General features: G+C 42.8%; 1 protein-coding gene across 1 annotated transcript; it reads right to left on the bottom strand.

The window, feature by feature from the left end:
• Positions 1-2,904: 2,904 nt before the first annotated feature.
• Positions 2,905-16,241, bottom strand: LOC110302541 (NXPE family member 1-like). Its single transcript, XM_085828261.1, has 5 exons — positions 16,143-16,241; positions 14,240-15,036; positions 11,165-11,226; positions 3,656-3,868; positions 2,905-3,440 (listed from the first exon to the last, which is right to left on the bottom strand). The coding sequence occupies exons 1-5, from the start codon at positions 16,239-16,241 to the stop codon at positions 2,905-2,907; spliced, it is 1,707 nt and encodes a 568-aa protein (XP_085684387.1).
• Between the last annotated feature and the right edge of the window lie 4,699 nt (positions 16,242-20,940).

Here is a 20,940-nt window from a genome sequence, read left to right as displayed (position 1 = left end):
AAGTTCTAGCTAGAGCAGAAGTCAACTAAAAGAGAACAAGGGGATACAAATTGGAAAGGAAGAGGTCAAAGCATTACTATTTGAAGATGATATGATAGTATACATAAGGGACTCCCAAAAATCTACCAGGCAACTCCTATAGTTGATAAACACCTTCAGAGAAGAGGCTGCATACAAGGTTAATTTTTAAAAAAGACAAAGGGATTGAGACAGAAATCAGAGACACAACATTGCCAGAATACCAACAAATAATATAAAATATCTTGAACTAACAAATCAAGCAAGTGACAGACTTGTAAGACAACAACTTTAAGTATTTGAAGAGAGAAAGATATTAGAAGACGGAAAGATCTCCCACGCTCATGGATCAGTAGGATCAGCATAGTAAACATGGCCATCTTACCAAAAAGCAATCTACAGATTCAATGCGATCCCCATCAAAATTCCAACACATTTTTTATACACCTTGAAAGGATAATATTCATCTTCATATGGAAAACCAAAAAGCCCAGGATAGCTAAAACAATCCTGTACAATAAAAGAACTTCCAGAGGTATCACCACCCCTGATTTCAAGCTATAGTAACAAACCCCACATGGTTTTGGCATAAAAACAGACAAAATGATCCTAAAATGGAATCTAATTAAAGACCCAGATATAAATTCACACAACTAAGGACACCTGATTTTTGAGAAAGAGGCTGTAAATATACAATGGAATAAAAAAGCATCTTCAACAAACGATGGTGGTCTGGCTGAATGTCTGCACGTAAATTACTGCAAAAAGATCATCCTGCACAAAACTCAAGTCCAAGTAGATCAGAGATCTCAACATAACCTCACATACACCAAACCCAATAGAAGAAAAAGTGGGGAATAGCTTTGAATATATTGGCATTAGAAGACAGCTTCCTGAACAGAACACCAATAGCACAGGCACTAAGATTGACAATTAATAAATGGGACCTCATGAAACTGGAAAGCTTTTGTAAGGCAAAGGACACCATCAAAAGGACAAAATGGCATCCTACTGAATGGGAAAAGATTTTCACCAGCCCCACATCTTACAGAGGGCCAATATCCAAGATATATAAAGAACTCAGAAACTAGACATAAACAAACGAAATAATCCAGTTAAAAATAGAGTATAGACCTAAACAGATTTCTCAATAGAGGAATCTCAAGCCTTAAACTGTTGTGATCTGGGAGGAATAGTGGCTGACATCTGTTTTCCTCAGGCAGAGTTCCCTAGCTTGATCCCTTACTGAAGGACAGCATTCCAAAGTCTGTCTCCTGCTTTTCAACTTAAGAGATGGACTAGAGCTGTCGCTTTTCAGTGTGTGTGTGTGTGTGTGTGTGTGTGTATTACCCCGCATGTTAGAGGTCCTGGGTTGTCCAGCACTGTACAGGAAAAGCCATCTATACTCTTTTAAACAACTCCCGCAGACACCCCTGTACCCTCAGCTAGATTTGGGGGAGTCGTATGTTTCTTCTGTCAGTGCTCAGAGTGTGCATGTTCTTGTCCCCCCAGGAAAAGCCATATGCCACCAACTTCCTAAGGAATGACTGTTGTGTTTCCTTCAGTGAGAAACATTTCTCGTGGTTTTCTGATTGATTGTTTTCTCAGTGGCTGGAGTTCCCCCCGCATTCCCTGCACTTTCAGTTTGACAGTGTTTTTCCTCATTAGTTTTTGAGGGATTTTTGTTCAACTTTTCCTATTTTGTTGTTGTTATTTGTTTCAAATACGGTGTCTGCAAATCATGGCCCGGAGGCTGAACATGTCAGTCTCCGTGTCTTTAACTGTGCTTGCTTGCTTATTTATTTATTTATTTATTTATTTATTTATTTATTTATTTATTTATTTATTAGTTACGGTGGTCCAGGAGTGGATTCTGCTTTTTAAAAGTAGCAGGGGAAAATAAAAGGAATAATAACATTTTCTGACATGAATACATTAAATAAGATTCAATTTTCAGTGTTTATTACTAGGGCTTTAAAAAAAAAAACACCAAAAAACCAAGCCATTTTTATTTGCTTACATGATGGTCTTATTTTGTGTCTTGGTGACAGAATGGAATCGTGGTGACAGAGGTAATATATAGTCCTCCAAACCTAGAGTACTTACTTTCTATTCTGTTGCAGAATAAAAATCTTAGAGAATAACGACAACAACATGCTGCTCACTGTGACACTTCCTGTCATCTGGTGTAGCCAAGAGGAACAGAAATCATGACTTGGGCTTGCCTAACAAACAAAGGTGTCTATCGACACAGAGATGGACAGTGTATTCTAGGATTGCCCTTCACACCTAGTGTTCTTGGCTTATTATTGCCTCTCTGTAGTCACTGTTTTTAGGTGTGTTTCCCCTCACGATCGTGACTGTTACTTTTTAATCAAGGAATGCTCTCACGTACCCCAGGCTCTTCTTGACCTGACCATAGAACAAAGATTACCTTCACGTCTGAGCTTCCTGAGTCGTGGAATTACAAGCATGTGCCACTATGTCCTGCTGGTGTGGTGCTGAAGGTTGGACCCCAGGCTTCATGCATGCTGAGCAGATTCCTTAGCTTAGTTGTATCTCTACTCCAAGACAGATTCTTTTAAATTTGACTTTTAAAAAAATATTCAAGCCGGGCGTGGTGGCGCACGCCTTTAATCCCAACACTCGGGAGGCAGAGGCAGGTGGATCTCTGAGTTCGAGGCCAGCCTGGTCTACAAAGTGAGTTCCAGCACAACCAGGGCTATACAGAGAAACCCTGTCTCGAAAAACCAAACCAAACCAAATCAAACCAAACCCCAACCAAACAAACACCCCCCCCCAAAAAAAAAATTCAAAACTGAATAAAACTTCCCTTATGAAACACAGGGTACATGGCTGGAGACATTGGCTCCTAGTGATGTATCTTTAGCAAATGTAGTTTAAAAACACGTCAATCTGCTGTCTAATCACGTCATCAGCTGGATGGAGATTACTGGAACCACACGCAATGGTCATGTCCCAGGCATCAACGGTACCCACACGCAGGTCTTTGAAAATCTCCTTTGCAGTTAGATACTGAATAAGACCGTGGAAGTCTCCGAATTTCTCTGTATCTAGGTTCAGCTCCCTAACATTTTCTGTCTTAATGATGACTTTAGTATCAGGGCTTCTGAGGAAGAGCCGTTCGATAGCCTTTTGGATACTGATGGCTCTATGAATGAAAAGTTCCATTGGGAAGGGTCTGAAGTGCTGGCCCAAGGTAATGACTATGACAGTATCTTTGTCACCTGGTAAGCGGTCAATTTCCTGAGGGATGTAGCCATCATCTATCACAGAGTAGAGCTGCACAGTAATGAAAGGGTGGCTGTGTTTCTTCCACTCAACCAGTATGTGTCTTTCAGCATCCAAAAGCACATGTTTTTTATATAGTCCAGTCCCGTGAAGGTCAAAAGGCTTCAATGCTAGAAGAAAACAGAAAAATCTTTAACTGGAAGTTAAGGATGAATAAATATTCAAAGGAAGAACAATATTTTAGAGGAGACTATATTATAATTATAAAAATGCAAACCCAGACAGCAAAACAAAAATCAAAGCAGCCCAGGCAAGGAGGGAAACCACATCAAAGCCCCATAGGGCCAGCTTGGGTTTCTGGAAGAACATAAAGATGGCGACTTACTTTGTGCAACCTTGGGAAAGTACTCGATCCATTGGCGCAGTGTGGAGTCTCCCAGAAGGTAAATGAGCTTCCTTGTCAGACAGTCGTTTATCTGACTTGAGCTTAGCAGGCGCTGGGTGCACTGCGCCGACACCCACCTTCCTTGGAAAGTGTAGCCGCTAGGTGTGGGAACCTCCATCCCGAACTCACATTTCTTTCTCACATTCTCACTCTCTGGTAAGATATTTGTAGAAAATGGTTCTAATGGCAAGAGCCAAGCACCCAGCTCTCTCCCTTAGTTCCACCCTCCCCCCCCCTTCCTGTTACTTTAGTTTTGACTACTAGTTATGTTTAGGGGCTAGGCACTTCAACTCTTTTTTTTTTGTTGTTGTTTTTCAGCCAGGGTTCCTGGCTGGTCTCGACCTCACTCTGTAGACCAGGGTAGTTTGAACGCAGAGATTTGCCCACCTCTGCTCCTGAATGCTGAGATTAAAATGGTGTGCCACCCACAGATTCAATGCAATTCCCATCAAAATTTCTACACAATTCTTTATAGACCTTGAAGAAAAAAATAACTCTCAATTTCATATAGAAAAACAAACAAACAAACAAAACCCAGATTAGCTAAAACAATCTTGTACAATAAAAGAACTTCTGAAAGTATCACTATCCCTGACTTCAAGCTGTATTACAGAGCAATAGTAATAAAAATTACATGGTATTGGTATAGAAACAGACAGGTTGATCAATGGAATCGAATCAAAGATCTAGGAATAAATCCACACACATATGGACACTTGATTTTTGACAGAGAAGCCAAAACCATACAATGGAAAAGGGAGAGCATTTTCAACAAATGGTGCTGGTCTAACTAGATGTCTGCATATAGAAGAATGCAAATAAATCCATATTTATCACCCTGCACAAAACTCAAGTTCAAGTGGATCAAAGACCTCAACTTAAAAGCAGATACACTAAATCTAATAGAAAAAAAAGTGGGGTGTGAGCGGGTGGCTCAGAGGGTAAGAGCACTGACTGATCTTCCAAAGGTCCTGAGTTCAAATCCCAGCAACCACATGGTGGCTCACAACCACCCATAATGAGACCTGACACCCTCTTCTGGTGCATCTGGTCAGCTACAGTGTACTTGTGTATATTAATAAATAAATCTTTGGGCCCGAGCAAGCAGGGACTGAGTAGGTGGAGTTGACCGGCGCAAGTGGGGCCGACCAGAGCACGCAGACATCCTAAAAATTCAATTCCCAACAACCACATGAAGGCTCACAACCATCTGTACAGCTACAGTGTACTCACATAAATAAATAAATAAATAAATAAATAAATAAATAAATAAATAAAATAAATTTTAAAAAAAGAAGAGAAAGTAGGTTATAACCTTGAACTCATTGGCATAGGAGACAATTTCCTGAACAGAACACCTATAGCTCAGACACTAAGATCATCAATTAATAAACGGGACCTCAAGAAACTGAAAAGCTCTGTAAGCTAAAGGGCACTGTCAATAGAAAATGGCAGCTGGCAGAATGGGAAAAGATCTTCACAAACCCTACATCTGAGGGTTAATATCCAAAATATATAAGAACTCAAGAAGTTAGACACCAACAACCCAAACAGCCCAATTAAAAAATGGGGTACAGAGCTAAACCGAAAATTCTCAACAGAGGAATCTCTAATGGCCAAGAAACACTTAAAGAAATGTTCAACGTCCTTGGTCATTAGGGAAATGCAAATCAAAACAACTCTGAGATTCCACCTTACATTCATCAGAATGGCTAAGATCAAAACCTCAAGAGGTAGTGCATGCTGGCGAGGATGTGGAGCAAGGGGAACACTCCTCCATTGCTGGTGGGTTGCAAAGTTGTATAAGCACTCTGGAAATCAATCTAGTGGTTTCTCAGAAAACGTGGAATAGTTCTATGTGAAGACCCAGGTATACTACTCCTGGGCATACACTCAAAAGATGTTCCACTGTACACACAGGGACGCTTGCTCAACTGTGTTCATGGCAGCTTAATTCATAATAGCTGGAAACGCAAAACAACCCAGGTGTCCCTCAACTGAAGAGTGGATAAAGAAAATGTGGTTCATTTACACAATGGAATACTACTGCTTATTAGAGTAGGTAAATGGATGGAACTAGAACATATCATCCTGAGTATGGTAACCCAGACCCAAAAGGACACGCATGATATGTACTTACATCTAAGTGGTATTAGCCATAAAGTACAGAGTAACTATGCTACAATCCACAGACCCAAAGAAGCCAATTAACAAGGCAGGGTCAAGGGAGGATGCTTGAATCTTTCTCAGAATGGGAAATAAAATAGACATTGGAGGTGGATGGAGGAAGGGAACTGGGTGAGAGAGGGCATGGGGAGGACAACAGGGCGGCGGGGGGGGGGGGATCAGGTATAGGGAAAGCAGGGGAGAGAATGGAAATCGGTGGTGGGTGGGTGGGGGGCATCTCTAGGACATACCAGAGACCTAGGAGGAGGGGAGGCTCCAGAGAGTCTATGGAGGTAACTTTAGCTGAGACTCCTAGCAGAGGGGGATATGGAGCCTGAAGTGGCCACCTCCTGTAGCCAGGCAGGACTTCCAGTGGAGGGATAAAGACAGAAACCACCCACAAAACCTTTAACACAAAATGTGTCCTGCCTACAAGATGTGCAGGGACAAAGATAGAGCAGAGATGGAGGGGAATGGCCAACCAATGATGGGCCCAAATTGATACTCTTCCCATGGGCAAGAACTAGTCCCTGACACTATTAGTGATACTCTGTTATGCTTGCAGACAGAATCCTAGCATAATGTCCTCTGAGAGACTCTACCCAGCAGCTGATGGAAACAGATACAGAGACTTCAGCCAAACATTAGATGGAGCTTGGGGATTTTTGTGGAAGAGTTGGAGGAAGTATTGAGGGACCGGAAGAGGACAGGGACTCCATAATAAGACCAGCAGAGTCAACTAACCTATACGCTTTGGGACCCTCAGAGACTCAACCACCAACCAAAGAGCAAGCACAGGCTGGACCTAGGCCCCCTGCACATATGTAGCAGATGCTGCCTCTGTTGTCTGCCTATGGATCCTGTCCCCCTAACTGGGTACCATGTCTGGCCTCAGTGGGAGAGGATGCACCTAGTCCTGCAGTGACTTGATGTGCCAGGGTGGGGTGAGGTGAGGGGGGCCTCCTCCTTCTTAGTGGAGAAGGGGAGGGGGGCACAGAAGGAGGGGCAGTGTGAAGGCAGAACTGGGATGGAGGGCTACAAATGGGATGTAAAGTGAGTAAATAAATAAGTTAATGAAAAGAAAAAGTAGTTCACCACCACGCTGGGCTCCCCCTTTCTCTGTAATAATAAAAAATACTGTGAACATTATTTATTCTTACAGTGAAAAAAATACTGTGGTATAAAAATGATTTGATTCCCCTACTCAGTCTTTTGAGTGATTCTGGGTCATCTCAACTCCCCTCTGTTTGCTTTCTTCCAAATATGATCATTAGCTCAAAGTGATATTTTTTTTTCCTTACCTTGCCATTCCCATTGGTCCTTTGGTGAGTGAAGTCTTTAATCTGAGTGATGCTACACTGGCCTGCCAGTTGGTGTCCTTATCAGTAAACCCTTTGCCTCCATTTCATCTGTGAGATAATGTTAACACAGGCACGGTACTCAATGCTTCCCAGTGCGAGTCCATTTAAACACCGTGGGATGAAATGCCCAGCTCAACAATGTCTTAGTGGGACTTTGCTAAAAGTGACAAATTGCCCCTCACATGGACTGAACTGCTCTCTCAGGCCCCACTGTCATGACACCTGCCACTGTCTGTCTGTCTTCCTAGACACCCTAGTGGCAGGGCACCCGGCGTTTTGTCATGACATGGAATGGGCTGTTCATGCCATACTTTCTTGCCATGCTCTCCATGCTGCTATCTACCCCTGAGCCAAGAACAGTACCATGGCTGGCTCCTAGGGCATCACACATGGCAACCAAAGCGATCTAGCACCCAGGTGCATTTTTATCTCATAGTCTATTGCCACAGCATCATCTCTGTATTAATGCCAATTCTTGGGTTAGATCAGAGTGCCATAGGAAGGGTCCGAGAGCATGGTTTACCTGCAGAAATGATTTCCTCATCAGGGAATAGTTTCCAAGGGAAGAGGCCTGGGCTAACACGTAGTATAGTGTTGGGGCTTGAGGTTCCTTTCATCTTGTTGTTCTGCTGTTTCTAACACGGCTTCCTCCCAGGCCTGATGGGGCTTTTTCCTCTTTCACATTTTAGCTGCAGTTCAGCCAGGGGGAAGGAGAGAAATAGTGGAGGAAGGGATGTTGCTTTTAAACACAGGGCCTAGAATTTGCACGTATTGATTCTATTCATGCTCCTAGACAAAGGTTAGCCACAGCAATCAGCAGCGGTTAGATAGCTGACCATGAGCTGGGTTAGAACAATGGCTTCTATTACAAAGCAAGGAGCAGATATTAGGGACTTGCCATCCCTGCTTACTGTCCCCATGCCGTCCTTCCTTCAAGGACCTTGTAGTTTCTGGCCATGTCCTCAAGACAGAGCCATTATTAAATAGTTGCACTTTAAGGTTAGCTCTTTGTGGCATTTATAAAAGTGTGTGTGTGTGTGGAGGTCAGTGGACAACTTGCAGGAGTCAGTTCTTTCCTTCTGCTATGTTGGTCCTGGGAAGCAAAGTCAGGTTGTTAGGCTTAGTGACAAATGTCTGTCCCTGCTGAGCCATCTCACTAGTCCCTGCGTAGCCTGCCGCACCCATAAGCTCTGTATTCACAGACTGAAACAATCACATGTGGGAGATATTCAGGAAAAACACTCATCAGCTTTGAACAGGTAATATTTTTTTCCTCCTCTGTAATCTGGCAACAATACTGTATTGGGACGATTTACACAGCATTTAAGTTATGGTAAGTCTTAGAAGTACTCTAGTGCTGATTACAGCCTGTAGGTTATATACAAATGCTAGGTCATTTTTTGCAAGGAGTTCAGACTCTACATATGTAGGTCTCCAAGCTGGGTCCTGAAACCAATTCCCCATGGGTAGCTATTATTGGTGACCCATGGGCAAAGTGGCAGCATGGCGCTGGTGGCAGAATTATTAACCTCACCCGGAATAAACTCTCAAATCTTAGTAGCTGAGTTGCCAAGTGGGATTTCCTTTGATGCCACTAATTATATAGCTATTTTGTTGTGGAACAGTTGGACTTCTAGGGGGCTTGGCAGCACTGCATCCTGAACAGCTGAACACTGCAAGTGTGGGCACTTCAGGCCTGCCATTACTAAATATTCCCTGCTTTGATAATGTACCAAGAAGATAATCTGTACTTTTATTTGCATGACAACCCACTATGAACGGGGCAGCCCTGCCAGTTTACTCTAAAGCATACCATGTGTACACTTGTATGCCAGGACATGGTTTTCTTACCTCAGCTCATTGTTTATTTCACAATTAGCTCATATCTCGAGCTACATGGCCAATCATATGGGATTCCATAATATTTTTAATTACTTTAGGGATTGCAGAAGGTGTACTAATGGTTACAATGTATTGTCCCTGAAAATCTCCAGGCCCCAGTTGCTCAAACTTGTGACTATGTGTTTTCTATGGCAAAAGGAATTTCCGAGTTGTAATTGGGTGTATGAGATTGTGATGAAGAAGGTATTCTATATTTATATGGGCAGGAGGGCAACGCCATCTCATCAGTGGAAGATGGAGGCAGATGGACAAGGGAGACATAGCATGGATATTTGACATGGTCATGGTTCTGGGAGTTGGCTACAAGGGTTGGGGGAGCCTTGTAGCTGTAGGAGCTATAGGAGACACAGGGACATGCTTTTCTTGAGCCAGAAAGATATACAGTCAGCTGAGCCTGGAGTGTGATCAGCGAGGCTGATGGTAAGCATGTGAAATAGCAAACTAAAACAATACATTCCCCTCTCATCTGACTCATCAAGTTCATTGTCACTTTATTATAGTGGCAAGAAAGTGATGCTGAGAAACGACTGTCTTTTCAATGTGAAGTCATTCTATCCAGAAGCAGTGTACTTTTTTCCTATTTACATAGACCATGTCCCTTGGTAGCATCTCCAGGGATCTTCTAGGTCACACTTAGTTAAAATTAGATGAAAAATACTCTTCAAGGGCTGGAGAGATGGCTCGGTGGTTAAGAGCACTGACTGCTCTTCTAGAGGTCCTGAGTTCAATTCCCAGCAACCACATGGTGGCTCACAACCATCTGTAATGGGATCTGATGCCCTCTTCTGGTGGGTGTCTGAAGACAGCTACAGTGTGCTCATATAAATAAAATAAACAAATCTTAAAAGGAAAAAAAGAAAGGAAAAAGAAAAAAAAAAAAGAAAAGAAAATTACTCTTCAAAGCACGTTCTTCCTCCATTGAATTGTGGCTTTAAACCTCTACCAAAACCAAAACCAAACCAACCAACCACTGAACTCTTTGTCATGATGTTTAAGAATGACAGTGATTTAGACTTTCGCTATGCAAAAATAGTTCATGACAATTTTGTTCATTACTAGAGTTTATCTAATCAAAAGTTATTGAGAAACCTCAGGGTAGCGCCCCACATCTCAGCAACTCTGGTGAAGAGTACTCTGCTAGTGGCCGTGTCACGTGGTGACACTTCCTTCATCTCACGTCACACCTACAGAGGCAATTGGAATTTACTCCAGTTTAAGGGATCCCACGCATGACTCTTGCTTATACCTGGCCACTCTCCCACACCCTCATGAGATTTCTGGGTCCCCCCCCCAAATAGATTGAGTAGTTCTTACAAAGTTTTCCAAACCTTTACTTTTCCCAATTTTACTCACAATGCCTCATTTTATCTGCCAGACTCTCAATAACTACTTACTGAATAAATGAATGAAGATTGTCAATAAATCCTTAGGTGTTGCCAAGGGTATCAGTGTGATTGATAAGCTAATGAGGGCTTTGTGGGAGGAGCTTTTGGAGATAAGGCACTCTAAATATTCTGTCTGGTGTAATGTTGCTTTGTGTTTGCCACTGAACACTGAATAAGATGGAAATACCGTATACAGTTGATAAGTGCTACAACTAAGTTACAGGTTATGCTAAGGGACATTCCAAAACTACATCCACAAGGCGGAAGCCACCAGTGTCTATCAGTGGCATTTGCACAGTAGCTAGGGCACTAGGATATGAATTCCTAGGTGAAGTGGTAGTTTCACCTTTGAATCAAGATGGAGTCTGTTATCAATAATATAAAACATGTTAAAGAAAGAAAACAATTTTAAAAAATGTTTGCAATTAATACTGAAAAAAAAAAACCTTCCAAGAATCAAGAAGTACCTACCACTGGGTTGAGCACACCTTTAGTCTCAGCACTCAGCAGAAAGAGGCAGGGGGATCTCTGTGAGTTTAAGACGAGTCTGGTGTACACAGTTAGATCCTCTCAGGAGAAAAAGAAGAGAAGAGAGAAAAAAAAGAAACAGCTACTATAGGGGAGAAGGGACTTACTGTTGCATTGGGAGACAGCAATAGACTTCGGGTTCTTCATCATTTCAACTCCTATGTTGGACCTTCAAAAAGACAAAATGACAGATTAGCCTGTCGTGTGTCATTGAACATAGGCAGCATGAATCACCTGTTTGTAAGGAAAGCAAGGGCTCATTTAAAATTTCTGCTAATATGACTAGAAACTATTATTTCAAAGGTCACTGAGGTATTATAAATGAAGGAGGATTTTGGAGTGTTTTCTACCTTACTGAGAATCTCTGGAGTCCAGGGCATTCGCCACATGAAGTCATGATACTCTGTTGTGCTTGCAGACAGGAGTCTGGCATGACTGTCCTCTGAGAGGCCCTACCCACCAACTGACTCAGACAGAGGCATGTACCCACAGCCAAACAGTAGATGGAGCCTGGGGACTCTTATGGAAGAATAGGAGGAAGGATTGCAGCCCCTAAAGGGTAGGAACTCCACAGGAAGACCAACAGAGTCAACTAACCTGAACCTTTGGGTCTCTCAGAGTCTGAACTACCAACCAAAGAACATACACAGACTGGACCTAGGCCTCCCCACACATATGAAGCAGATATGCAGCCTGACCTTCATGTGGGTCCTGAACAACTGGAGCTATTCCAAAAGCTGTTGCCTGTATATGGGATATGTTCTCCTAGCTGGGCTTAATTGTCTAGCCTCAGTGGGAGAGGAAGCCCCTAGCCTCGTAGAGACTTGAAGTGTCAAGGTGGGGTGGGTGGGGGGATACCCAGGAGGGTTCCCGTCTGCCCAGAGAAGAAGGGGAGGGGGAATGGGGAAAGGATTGTGGGAGGGAGCTAGTAGGAGGGGCCAGTGAATGGGATGTAAAATGAATAGGTAAAACATAAACATTTTAAATAATCATAAAATCCTAAAGCAAAAAAACTGCTTCCACATCATCTACTCAAAGTCATAATCTTATCCTTAAATTACGATGATCCTCCCTGTCTCCGTTGGAAGACATCTAAGTTCTTCAATACAAGGACACAGCATCCTCTGCCACTGCAGATGCTTGTCGGCTATCATTTAAAGTCAGCCACCCTCCCATCACTTACTCGAGGGGTCTAGACTTTTACGGGAGCACGTGGATGACTCGCCACAGGGCCCCGGCTTCCCCTTTCAGTCCTGCTTCCTGCTATTTCCCCTTCAGTTTCTCTTTTCTAAGCCAGACTTGTTTTACACAGAGCAAAGTAACCTGAAGGAAGGTAGTCACTGAGGCTGGGTCACTCCCTCGCCTCAATACCTACCTGAGTGATTGGTAGAAAACAGAGTTCAGTTTGCTGCGTGAACTAAATGCCTGCTGTGGACACAGGGGTAGTTAGTGGGTAGGGAAAGATTTGGTGAGTTTCATAATCAGAAATAAAAGGGAAGGAACAGAAACCTAGCTGTGCTCTTACTTCCTCAGAAAGGGCGTGGGGGACATCACACCAGGAGCTCAAGCGTGGATGCTAGGCAGGATTCTGCAGTGTGCAATTTTCACATGCGTGGCGTTTACTCTTACCAATCATTTGTGTCTGATAGCTTAAGGAGAAAAGATTCGAAACTTGACTTTGAAAACTGCTAAGAAAGTAGTCACCGAGGAACTATCTATTGTTTTTTATTTTGTTATGAAGTAAAGGAAAATGAAATGTGGTGTGTGTGTGTGTGTGTGTGGTTATGTGTGAGTGTGCGAGAGTGTGTATCAGTGTGTATGTGAGCATGTGTGAGGGTGTATGTATGAGTGTGTGAATGTGTGAGTGTGTGTGAGTGTATGTGAGTGTGAGAGTGTATATCTGTGTATGTGAGTGTGTGAGGATGTATGAGTGTGTGTATATGTGTGTGTATGTGAGTCAATGTGTGTATGAGTGTGAGTGTATGTATGTGAGTGAGTGTGTATGAGTGTGTATGTGTGTGTGAATATGTATATGTGTGAGTGTGTATGTGAGTGAGTATGCATGTGAGTGAGTGACTGTGTGTGTGTGTGTGTATGTGTGTGTGTGTGGACTATGTGGGGAGGGTATAGATTTCGGCTGAATGAAAACAAAAAGAATTCCACCTGATAGGTGTCTTAGGGTCATGATTGACAGGAGGAGGCATGCTGGCAACTAGGTTTGGGGAGCCTGTGCAGCTGAGGGCTTCCAGGAATTGCTAGGCCACAACTTGAGGAGAATGGAGGAGTCTTCTACCCAAAGAAGGGCCCATGTGCCAAATCTGCTCAGGAGATGAGCTGATGCCTGGTGGGAGCTGACTTCTTAGCAGGATTGCTCAGGCTGCAAGAGAGAGAGAGAGAGAGAGAGAGAGAGAGAGAGAGAGAGAGAGAGAGAGAGAGAGAGAGAGAGAGAGAGAGAGAGAATAGAGTTGAGCTTTGTGGCTGGATCATTAAACATCTGGCCTAGAGTAGGCTTTGACTATGCTTGTTGAATAAATAAATAAAACCTGCTATGGTAGACAAAGGAGGGAGCAAGAGAGGGGGAAAGAGAGGGGGTAGAGGCAGGGGATGAGAGGGGGAGAGGGAGAAGATGAGTGGGTGGGAGAAAGAATCAGAGTAGAGTATGACAAAGAAGACAGTCTTACAGCTAGTGGTCACAGTAATTGTGGTGAAATGAGCAACAAAGCCTGACACTCTGAACTTTACAGTAGCACAAGACTTGGTGATAAGATTGTTAGGAGGCAAACTGTACCAGCTATGATGGAGGAGGTGGGGAATCATTACACTATCAAACCTTTTTAAGGGAGAGGGTAAGACATCTATGAACTACAGCAGGGTGGTTTCCTTTGGGAGATATTTTGTAAGACCTAGATCTGAATATAGTAAAATAACATAACCTGACCGGTTGACATTGGTTGTCAGGAGGAGCAGAGGCAGGTACTGTATTTGGTTCCTTTTTATCGGGCCAGCCCCTTTTATTGAGTACGTCAATAGGAAAGCAAAGTGGTATGGATTGGGGCGGGGGGAGTAAAGACAACACAGGTCTTACCAGAATCTTGAGTGGAGGAAGCACCTGAGGGTACTGAGATGGGCAGTGAAGCTCTGCCGGGTACAAAGATCTCTCATTGTACTGAAAATATACTCACTTCTGAAAAAGGTCTTTTTCTTTGGCAGTGAGATAAGAAACACCTTGCTGCCTGGTACACACGTGGGTCAGGGCCTCACAGGGCATGTGTCGAGGTTTCATGCAGTAGAAGACTTCCTCACCGCCACGGTACAGGTATTTGCATAGCTCACTGCTTGACTCTAGCATCAGGCCACATTCAGCTGTGACCTGGGACGTGCCATTAACAAAAGCACCTTTGAAAGCAATTCTGCCGTAGCCTTCATTCCTTGCTCTCCAGAGAGCTGACACTCCTTCACTGGAGTGCACGAGCAGGATAGACAGGGAGACCGGGCCCTCCCAGAACAGAGTGAAGCTGATGAGGTAGGTGCCATTGTTGAAGTCTGTCACCTTTCCAGAAGCGCCTGCCTTCAGGGCTGGGGAGGACATCCTGGCCCTCAGGAAGTCCCCACCATACCCCTTCCTGTTTCCTAGGTGGTCTCTAGCCTCTACTAGGATGTCCAGCTGGCCCCCCACACAGTATGTATCTTGAGGGTTGAGGATGGTGGCTGTACTGTGTGTGGCGCTTGTGGTGTAGTTGAGGTGGGTGAAGGGTCTGGGAGGGATCTGCCGATCCAGCTTCTCCAGGATCTCCCTGACTTTCAGCTCTGTCTCTGTTGGTGACTTGTCTTGTTGGTGGCCTGTCATTTTAGGGATCGCCTCTCCTAGCTTAGTCTCTGGTGGTAACTTTGACTGGCTCATTGGAATTTCAGGACAGGAGGACTTCATGGATGTGTTCCAGGGATGGAAACATATGGCTGTGTTTAGAGTGGTCCAAAGCTGGAATGACAAGAAATATAGTGGTGCCCTTTAAAGAGGAACCTGTTCCCAGTCATTTGTACTTACAATGAGTTAGAGTTTGACAGAAATATATTCATTTTAAAATAAGAAACTGGAGAATAAGAAGTTGATGAAGTGAGTTTGCGCTTTTCGATCCTATATACTTTGCAGCCTGTCACTACTTCCTGCTGGTTTCCCACTGGCTGAATATTTCTGATGGCTAGTCCAGTTATATAATGTAGTCCAGTTATATAATGTGAAAAATGAGGAAAACCGAACAACTGGTTTTATGACGGTTTTATTCTAAAACTTGATTAGTATAATATAGAGAAGGTATCAGCTTTTTGCACCCATGAACATGGCTTTTACATTCTTTCTCTCCAAAATGGTATTATATGTTTTTATATAGACATGTTTATATAAACATGCAATAATAACATTTATATATGTATAGGAATGCATGGATGTGTTTATTTTGTCTTTCTAATTTAGAATTACAGAGATGGATTCAGAAATAACAAATATTGTAATATAACTTATATTTTAATGGATTAGAGGCAAAATCCCATTGTATCCTAACTGATTGTAATTGGGCCTCAAACTCCCAATTCTGCTGTTTCAGTCTCCTGAGTGATGGGATTACACACACCTGATATTTAAATACAGAAGCGCCACAAGGAAAACCACAAGAATTGGCTGAATTCCTATATATACTTTGAGTGGTAAGCCTTTTCTTATTGTTGCTTAAGATCCAGGAACTGTAAGGCACACTGGTTATTAAGAAGAACAGTTACACGGCAAAGGACAATAGCAGGCCGGATCTAGACAGCTAAGGATATGTGTATCCAGATTAGTGATAAATGCTTATTTAGTGACATGGCAGTTGGTGGCCTTAACAAGGGGCATTTGGGGTGCCTGTGAGAGGTAGAAGTTTGACTATAAGGCCCTGAGGATGAATGAGAAGCAGGAAAGTAGAGACAGGGTGCCCTGCCCCCACCAGAGGTCGATAAGGCAGAAGGAAACGAGGTTAGATTGGGAGCCTGGGCTCTGAGAAGACAGCTCACACAGGTCCAGCTTCTGGTCAATGTGGGGAAACATGTTCCTACCTTTGCAGAATTTTGAGAAATTACACATATCGTCCAGGTAATTACTAAGAGTGATGTGAACGCTAGCAGAATTTTCTGACACATTATATTTGAGAACATGGTCCGTGCCCTAGGAAAGAGCACAAGAGAAGGTACCAGGTGAGAAGGGCGGGAGAGGCTGGGCATGCACGCTTTCAAGGGAACTTGTGATTTGCCGTGAGACTTGGCATCTTCCATGAGCTGCCTTCTTTTTCCTTGTCTTAGTGAACAACCCCTTTGTCTTCCTTGTTTACCTTGTCTTACTCAGGCTTTGTTCTGCAGGCTCTCTTCTTCATCTTCAACCCTGAAATGACAGTCAGATGCCCGCCCCCATGTTTTCTCCCTGTATTCGCCTCCTATAGAAACACCCCACTTTCACTCACCACAATCCCAATGCAAAGCAGAAAAATTAATTAGCCTGCCAATATCTTTTTTTGGGTTAGGGGAAGATAGAAGATCCTGATGAGACCCTAAGCATAGCTTATGTTATTAAAATAATCTATAAAATACCTTTAAACAAAGTGGGTTCTGTAGTGACTCTCGCTTTGCTGAACACCAAGTATGAATCTTGAAGTAGAAATTCTTTTTGGGAGGAGTGGAGTCGAAACTACTCTGCATAAAAGACAAATTTAACAAGGTCATGTGAAGAAAGGGGAAGAGGAGGTGTTGGGTGGGGAGAAGGTGGAAGACAGAAGCAGAGAGAAGTAAGACCATTTTAAGGCATTCATGGCGAGTGGAAATAATACCAACCAGATGCAGTGTGTAGAGACCCACTATGTTTTTGCTTCTTTGTATTTTCTTAAAAATCAAAACTACAGTGAATTTTCGATGGTCTGAAAAGCTTCTGCATGGGTCAATTAACTTAATAGGTCCTAGAAGGATTCTGTTTGCATCTTATTGGTACAGAGCAAAACCAAGTAACCCTCATGCAGAAACCCAAATATAGTTGACTGGGAACAAATGAATATATTCTAAAGAGACACTTCAGCTATCAGACTATTGGAACAACAGACTTTAAAAACTTGGAATTTCGAGCTGGGCAGTGGTGACACACACCTTTAATCCCAGCACTTGGGAGGCAGAGGCAGGCGGATTTCTGAGTTCGAGGCCAGCCTGGTCTACAAAAGTGAGTTCCAGGACAGCCAGGGCTACACAGAGAAGCCCTGTCTCAAAAAGCCAAACAAAACAAAACAAAAACAAACAAACAAACAAAACAAAAAACAAATCAAAACAAAAACAAAAAATTGGAATTTCCCCAAGAATCTCATGCTGTAAGACAAAAAATATGGGCTGGCACGAGCAGAGGACTGTTCTCTCTAAGAAAGAGGTTTTTGGCTTTCCAGGGAGGGCGATGGGTCAATAGTGGGCACTGCCACACCTTGTTAGGACTGCTTAGGTATGCATTTCCACGATGCTATTTAAACTTTAGTCTCCTTTCAGAACCTGAAGGTAGACTTCAGTGCAGTTCCTGGATGTCTTTGTCCCTCTTTTCAGCATGTTTGTAACAAATACATCTCCTAACTAGGACTAGGGCTACTCATTTAGCTTTTTAAATTGACTTCTCAAGGATGGGTGGCTGAACTTGGCTTCTTGGGATAGAGACTTCGACCTCCCAACTTCAGCATCAGAGTTCAGATGGGAAAGTCACCTTAGAGCTAGTTAACTGTTTTCAGTGAGATACCATGGTGGTTGCAGCTAATACTAAATCACTGTCTAATGACAGAGCTGTGACTTTACAATTATGGAAACGTGGTGCTCAAGGAACTTCTAAAACAACTGAATTCTGTGTCCTGTGACATAGAGATGAAGTGAATGAAATGGGAAAAAAAGACATCATGACTGGTGTGGTCTGCATCACTCACCATCCTGTGCATCTAATACTGAATGACTTCCTGGGAACCAGAGCCTGTCAGTGGTAAAGCGCTGGGGTCATGCCTGTCTCAGCATTGTACGTCTTTTGCCCCCCTGTGTCACTGACAAGCATAATGTTTGTGGAATGAGTAATTGTCAAAAAAACCCAAACAAACAAACAAACAAAAAAAAAACATAGTCTGTGCTTCCAAACCAACTTCCATTTCTACCCACTAAGATTTCATTCATATTTTTCTAGTAATGTCAAGAAGCATGTAGTATGGTAACAGTTAGTCAAAGGCCTCCCTGCCCTAAGTCTCACCTAGTCTTTCTAACTTTAGGTGAAATTCATAATGCATGAGTTACCATACCTATTCCGACTCATGCTCTTTGACATAGAAAAAGCAATGTACACAGACAGAAATTTACCAATCCTGGAAAAAAAAAAACCCTACAGTTTTGACTCAGATTTCCAAGCCATATTTCAATGTATAGTTATTCTGTTAATGGATGAATGTAAAACTATTGAATGCTTACCCATATGTTTCCAGAAGAGGAGGAAAGTCAACAGAGTGTGAAGTACCTGTTTATGAAGGCTGGAATACAGGAGTATTTCGCCACATTCATGTCAACCTTGGAAGATGCCTTATTTTTCCATATTTCCTCATCATTATCTGTCCCCTCTCGCCTCTATCGCTCATGGGATGGACACTCCCCAGTACTCACCATGCTCTCTGCTCAATCTGAAAAACCCCCATTGTTTAATCTTGAGTGTGAACACTGGGTTCTCTATCCTCTGAGCTTCCTTGGTCTAACACACATACTTTGCCATGATATGCCCCATTTCCCTTTGTGCTGTTCCTCAAGTACGCCAATGAGCATTCTAGAGCAGATTCCTTCACGGAAGAGAAATAACTGCAGGGCACAGCTCTTCTCAGTAGGCTTAGAGCTCAGAGATGTTTCACTAGAGCCTACACAGCTCTGCCTCTCCAAATGCCCTCAGGATGTCTCCACTGGAAATACTCAGGGGAAGAGGTGTGCTAACCCTACCTAGTGGTAGCTAATAAGCAACATTGTACACATTTCTTCCTGGCTGAAACTAACTGGCCACTGTGGATACATTTCGTAGGAACAGGCAAAGGCTGCAAACAGAGTTGTTTCTGGTCTGGGGGAGCGGAGCTGAGGTTACGCTGCTCAATGGAATCTCCAAAGTCAGCCTGTTCAATTCACCTTTGTCACTGTGCGGATTCTTCTCCCTGTCCTTGTGAATCATGTTCCCTACCAGAAACGTGTATTTTCTTCTTGACTCTTGGCTCCTAAAGCCTGGTCATCCTCAGTCACTGGGTACCTATGTAGAGACTGGAGATCTTGTCTCTACCATCACTAGTGACATAAACTTATGTCTGGGCATGTGACATCCCAGTTACACTACACTTCCTGGCCTCTATGGTATTAGGGCACAGCTATAATGTTCATTCTCTGCAGTGAATATAATTCAAGTTATATGACTTATATGCCTTGCCTCTTCTAATCTCTTTTCTTTCTTCTTTTCCTTTCTTTAACCTGTGGCGTACTAGCTTCATCAAGAGCCTTGTTTTGATCATACAGTATGATGAGAATATCCAGGTCCTAAGACTTACTTGTCCTGAAACATGTCCATCTTTGGCTATCTAATGCAGCCTAAAGACTTTTTTTCTTTTTCTTTTCTTATCTTTTTTGTCATTTTATTTATTTTTTATTAGATATTTTCTTCATTTACATTTCAAATACTATCCAAGACTTTTTTCTAAATGACATTTTCAAACAAATAAAATAAAATATAGAGAGTGATAACTCAATTACACAGAAGCACAATAATCAACATTTTAAATAACCTAACTTCTTATTTAGTCATATATAAGTTTTTCATCAGCACACCAAATAACAAGTAGAGAGGTGTTACATTTGTAAAAATTTTAAAGCATTCATAAGTATGGGTGGCATTTCAAATCTCTTTTTTAATTTTATTTAATTTATTTTAGTTTTTTTTTAAGATTTATTTATTTATTATATGTAAGTACACTGTAGCTGTCTTCAGACACTCCAGAAGAGGGCATCAGATTTTTGATACGGATGGGTGTGAGCCACCATGTGGTTGCTGGGATTTGAACTCGGGATCTTTGGAAGAGCAGTCGGTGCTCTTAACCGCTGAGCCATCTCACCAGCCCTAATTTATTTTTTAATCTGTATGCGCGTGGGTGATTTGCCTGCGTGGATGTGAGTGTCACTGTGCACTTGTGTGCAGTGCCTGAGGAGACCAGCAGAAGGTATTAGGGACTCAGAAACTTGGGATTACTGACAGTTGTGAGACACTGTGTGAGTGCTGGAAATCAAACCTGCATCCCCTGGAAGAGCTGCCAGTGCTCTTAACTGCTGAGCTATTTCTCCAGTCCCTCAAGTCTCCTGAATAACCACACTGTGGCATGAAAGCACCATGATTTTAAGTTGTGTGTGGAGCCACAGTTATTGAAAAAAAAAAAAACTGCTTCAATTGTGTAACAGACATCTAGACCTTAGTACAACTGACTCCGTGATGGAGACCTGAGTAACTGGGCCCCCTAATTGCTAGGAACAAGGGAGTTTCCATGGCAAATGTTGGGTTTATAAAACTTAGGCTTTCTGAAAAATTTATTAGGAAAGATTCGGGCCTCTGAAACCAGGAAAAATCTGGGGAATCAGTCTGTATGCCACAGGAAGGGACCCTGGGGACAGAGTTAATCATTCCCAGCCAGAAATAGACCAGGATTGCAGTTATGCTTTAGACACTTGACTACCCAAGGATAAGAAGCAACCAGACGGGCTGGTGAGATGGCTCAGTGGGTAAGAGCACCCGACTGCTCTTCCGAAGGTCCGGAGTTCAAATCCCAGCAACCACATGGTGGTTCACAAC

This window comes from Mus caroli, unplaced genomic scaffold (genome assembly GCF_978045245.1).
Source record: "Mus caroli unplaced genomic scaffold, Mus_caroli_1 scaffold_11, whole genome shotgun sequence".
NCBI classification, from domain to species: domain Eukaryota; kingdom Metazoa; phylum Chordata; class Mammalia; order Rodentia; family Muridae; genus Mus; species Mus caroli.
The sequence above is the reverse complement of the archived record's forward strand: the minus strand, read 5'-3'. Positions and strand labels throughout refer to the sequence as shown.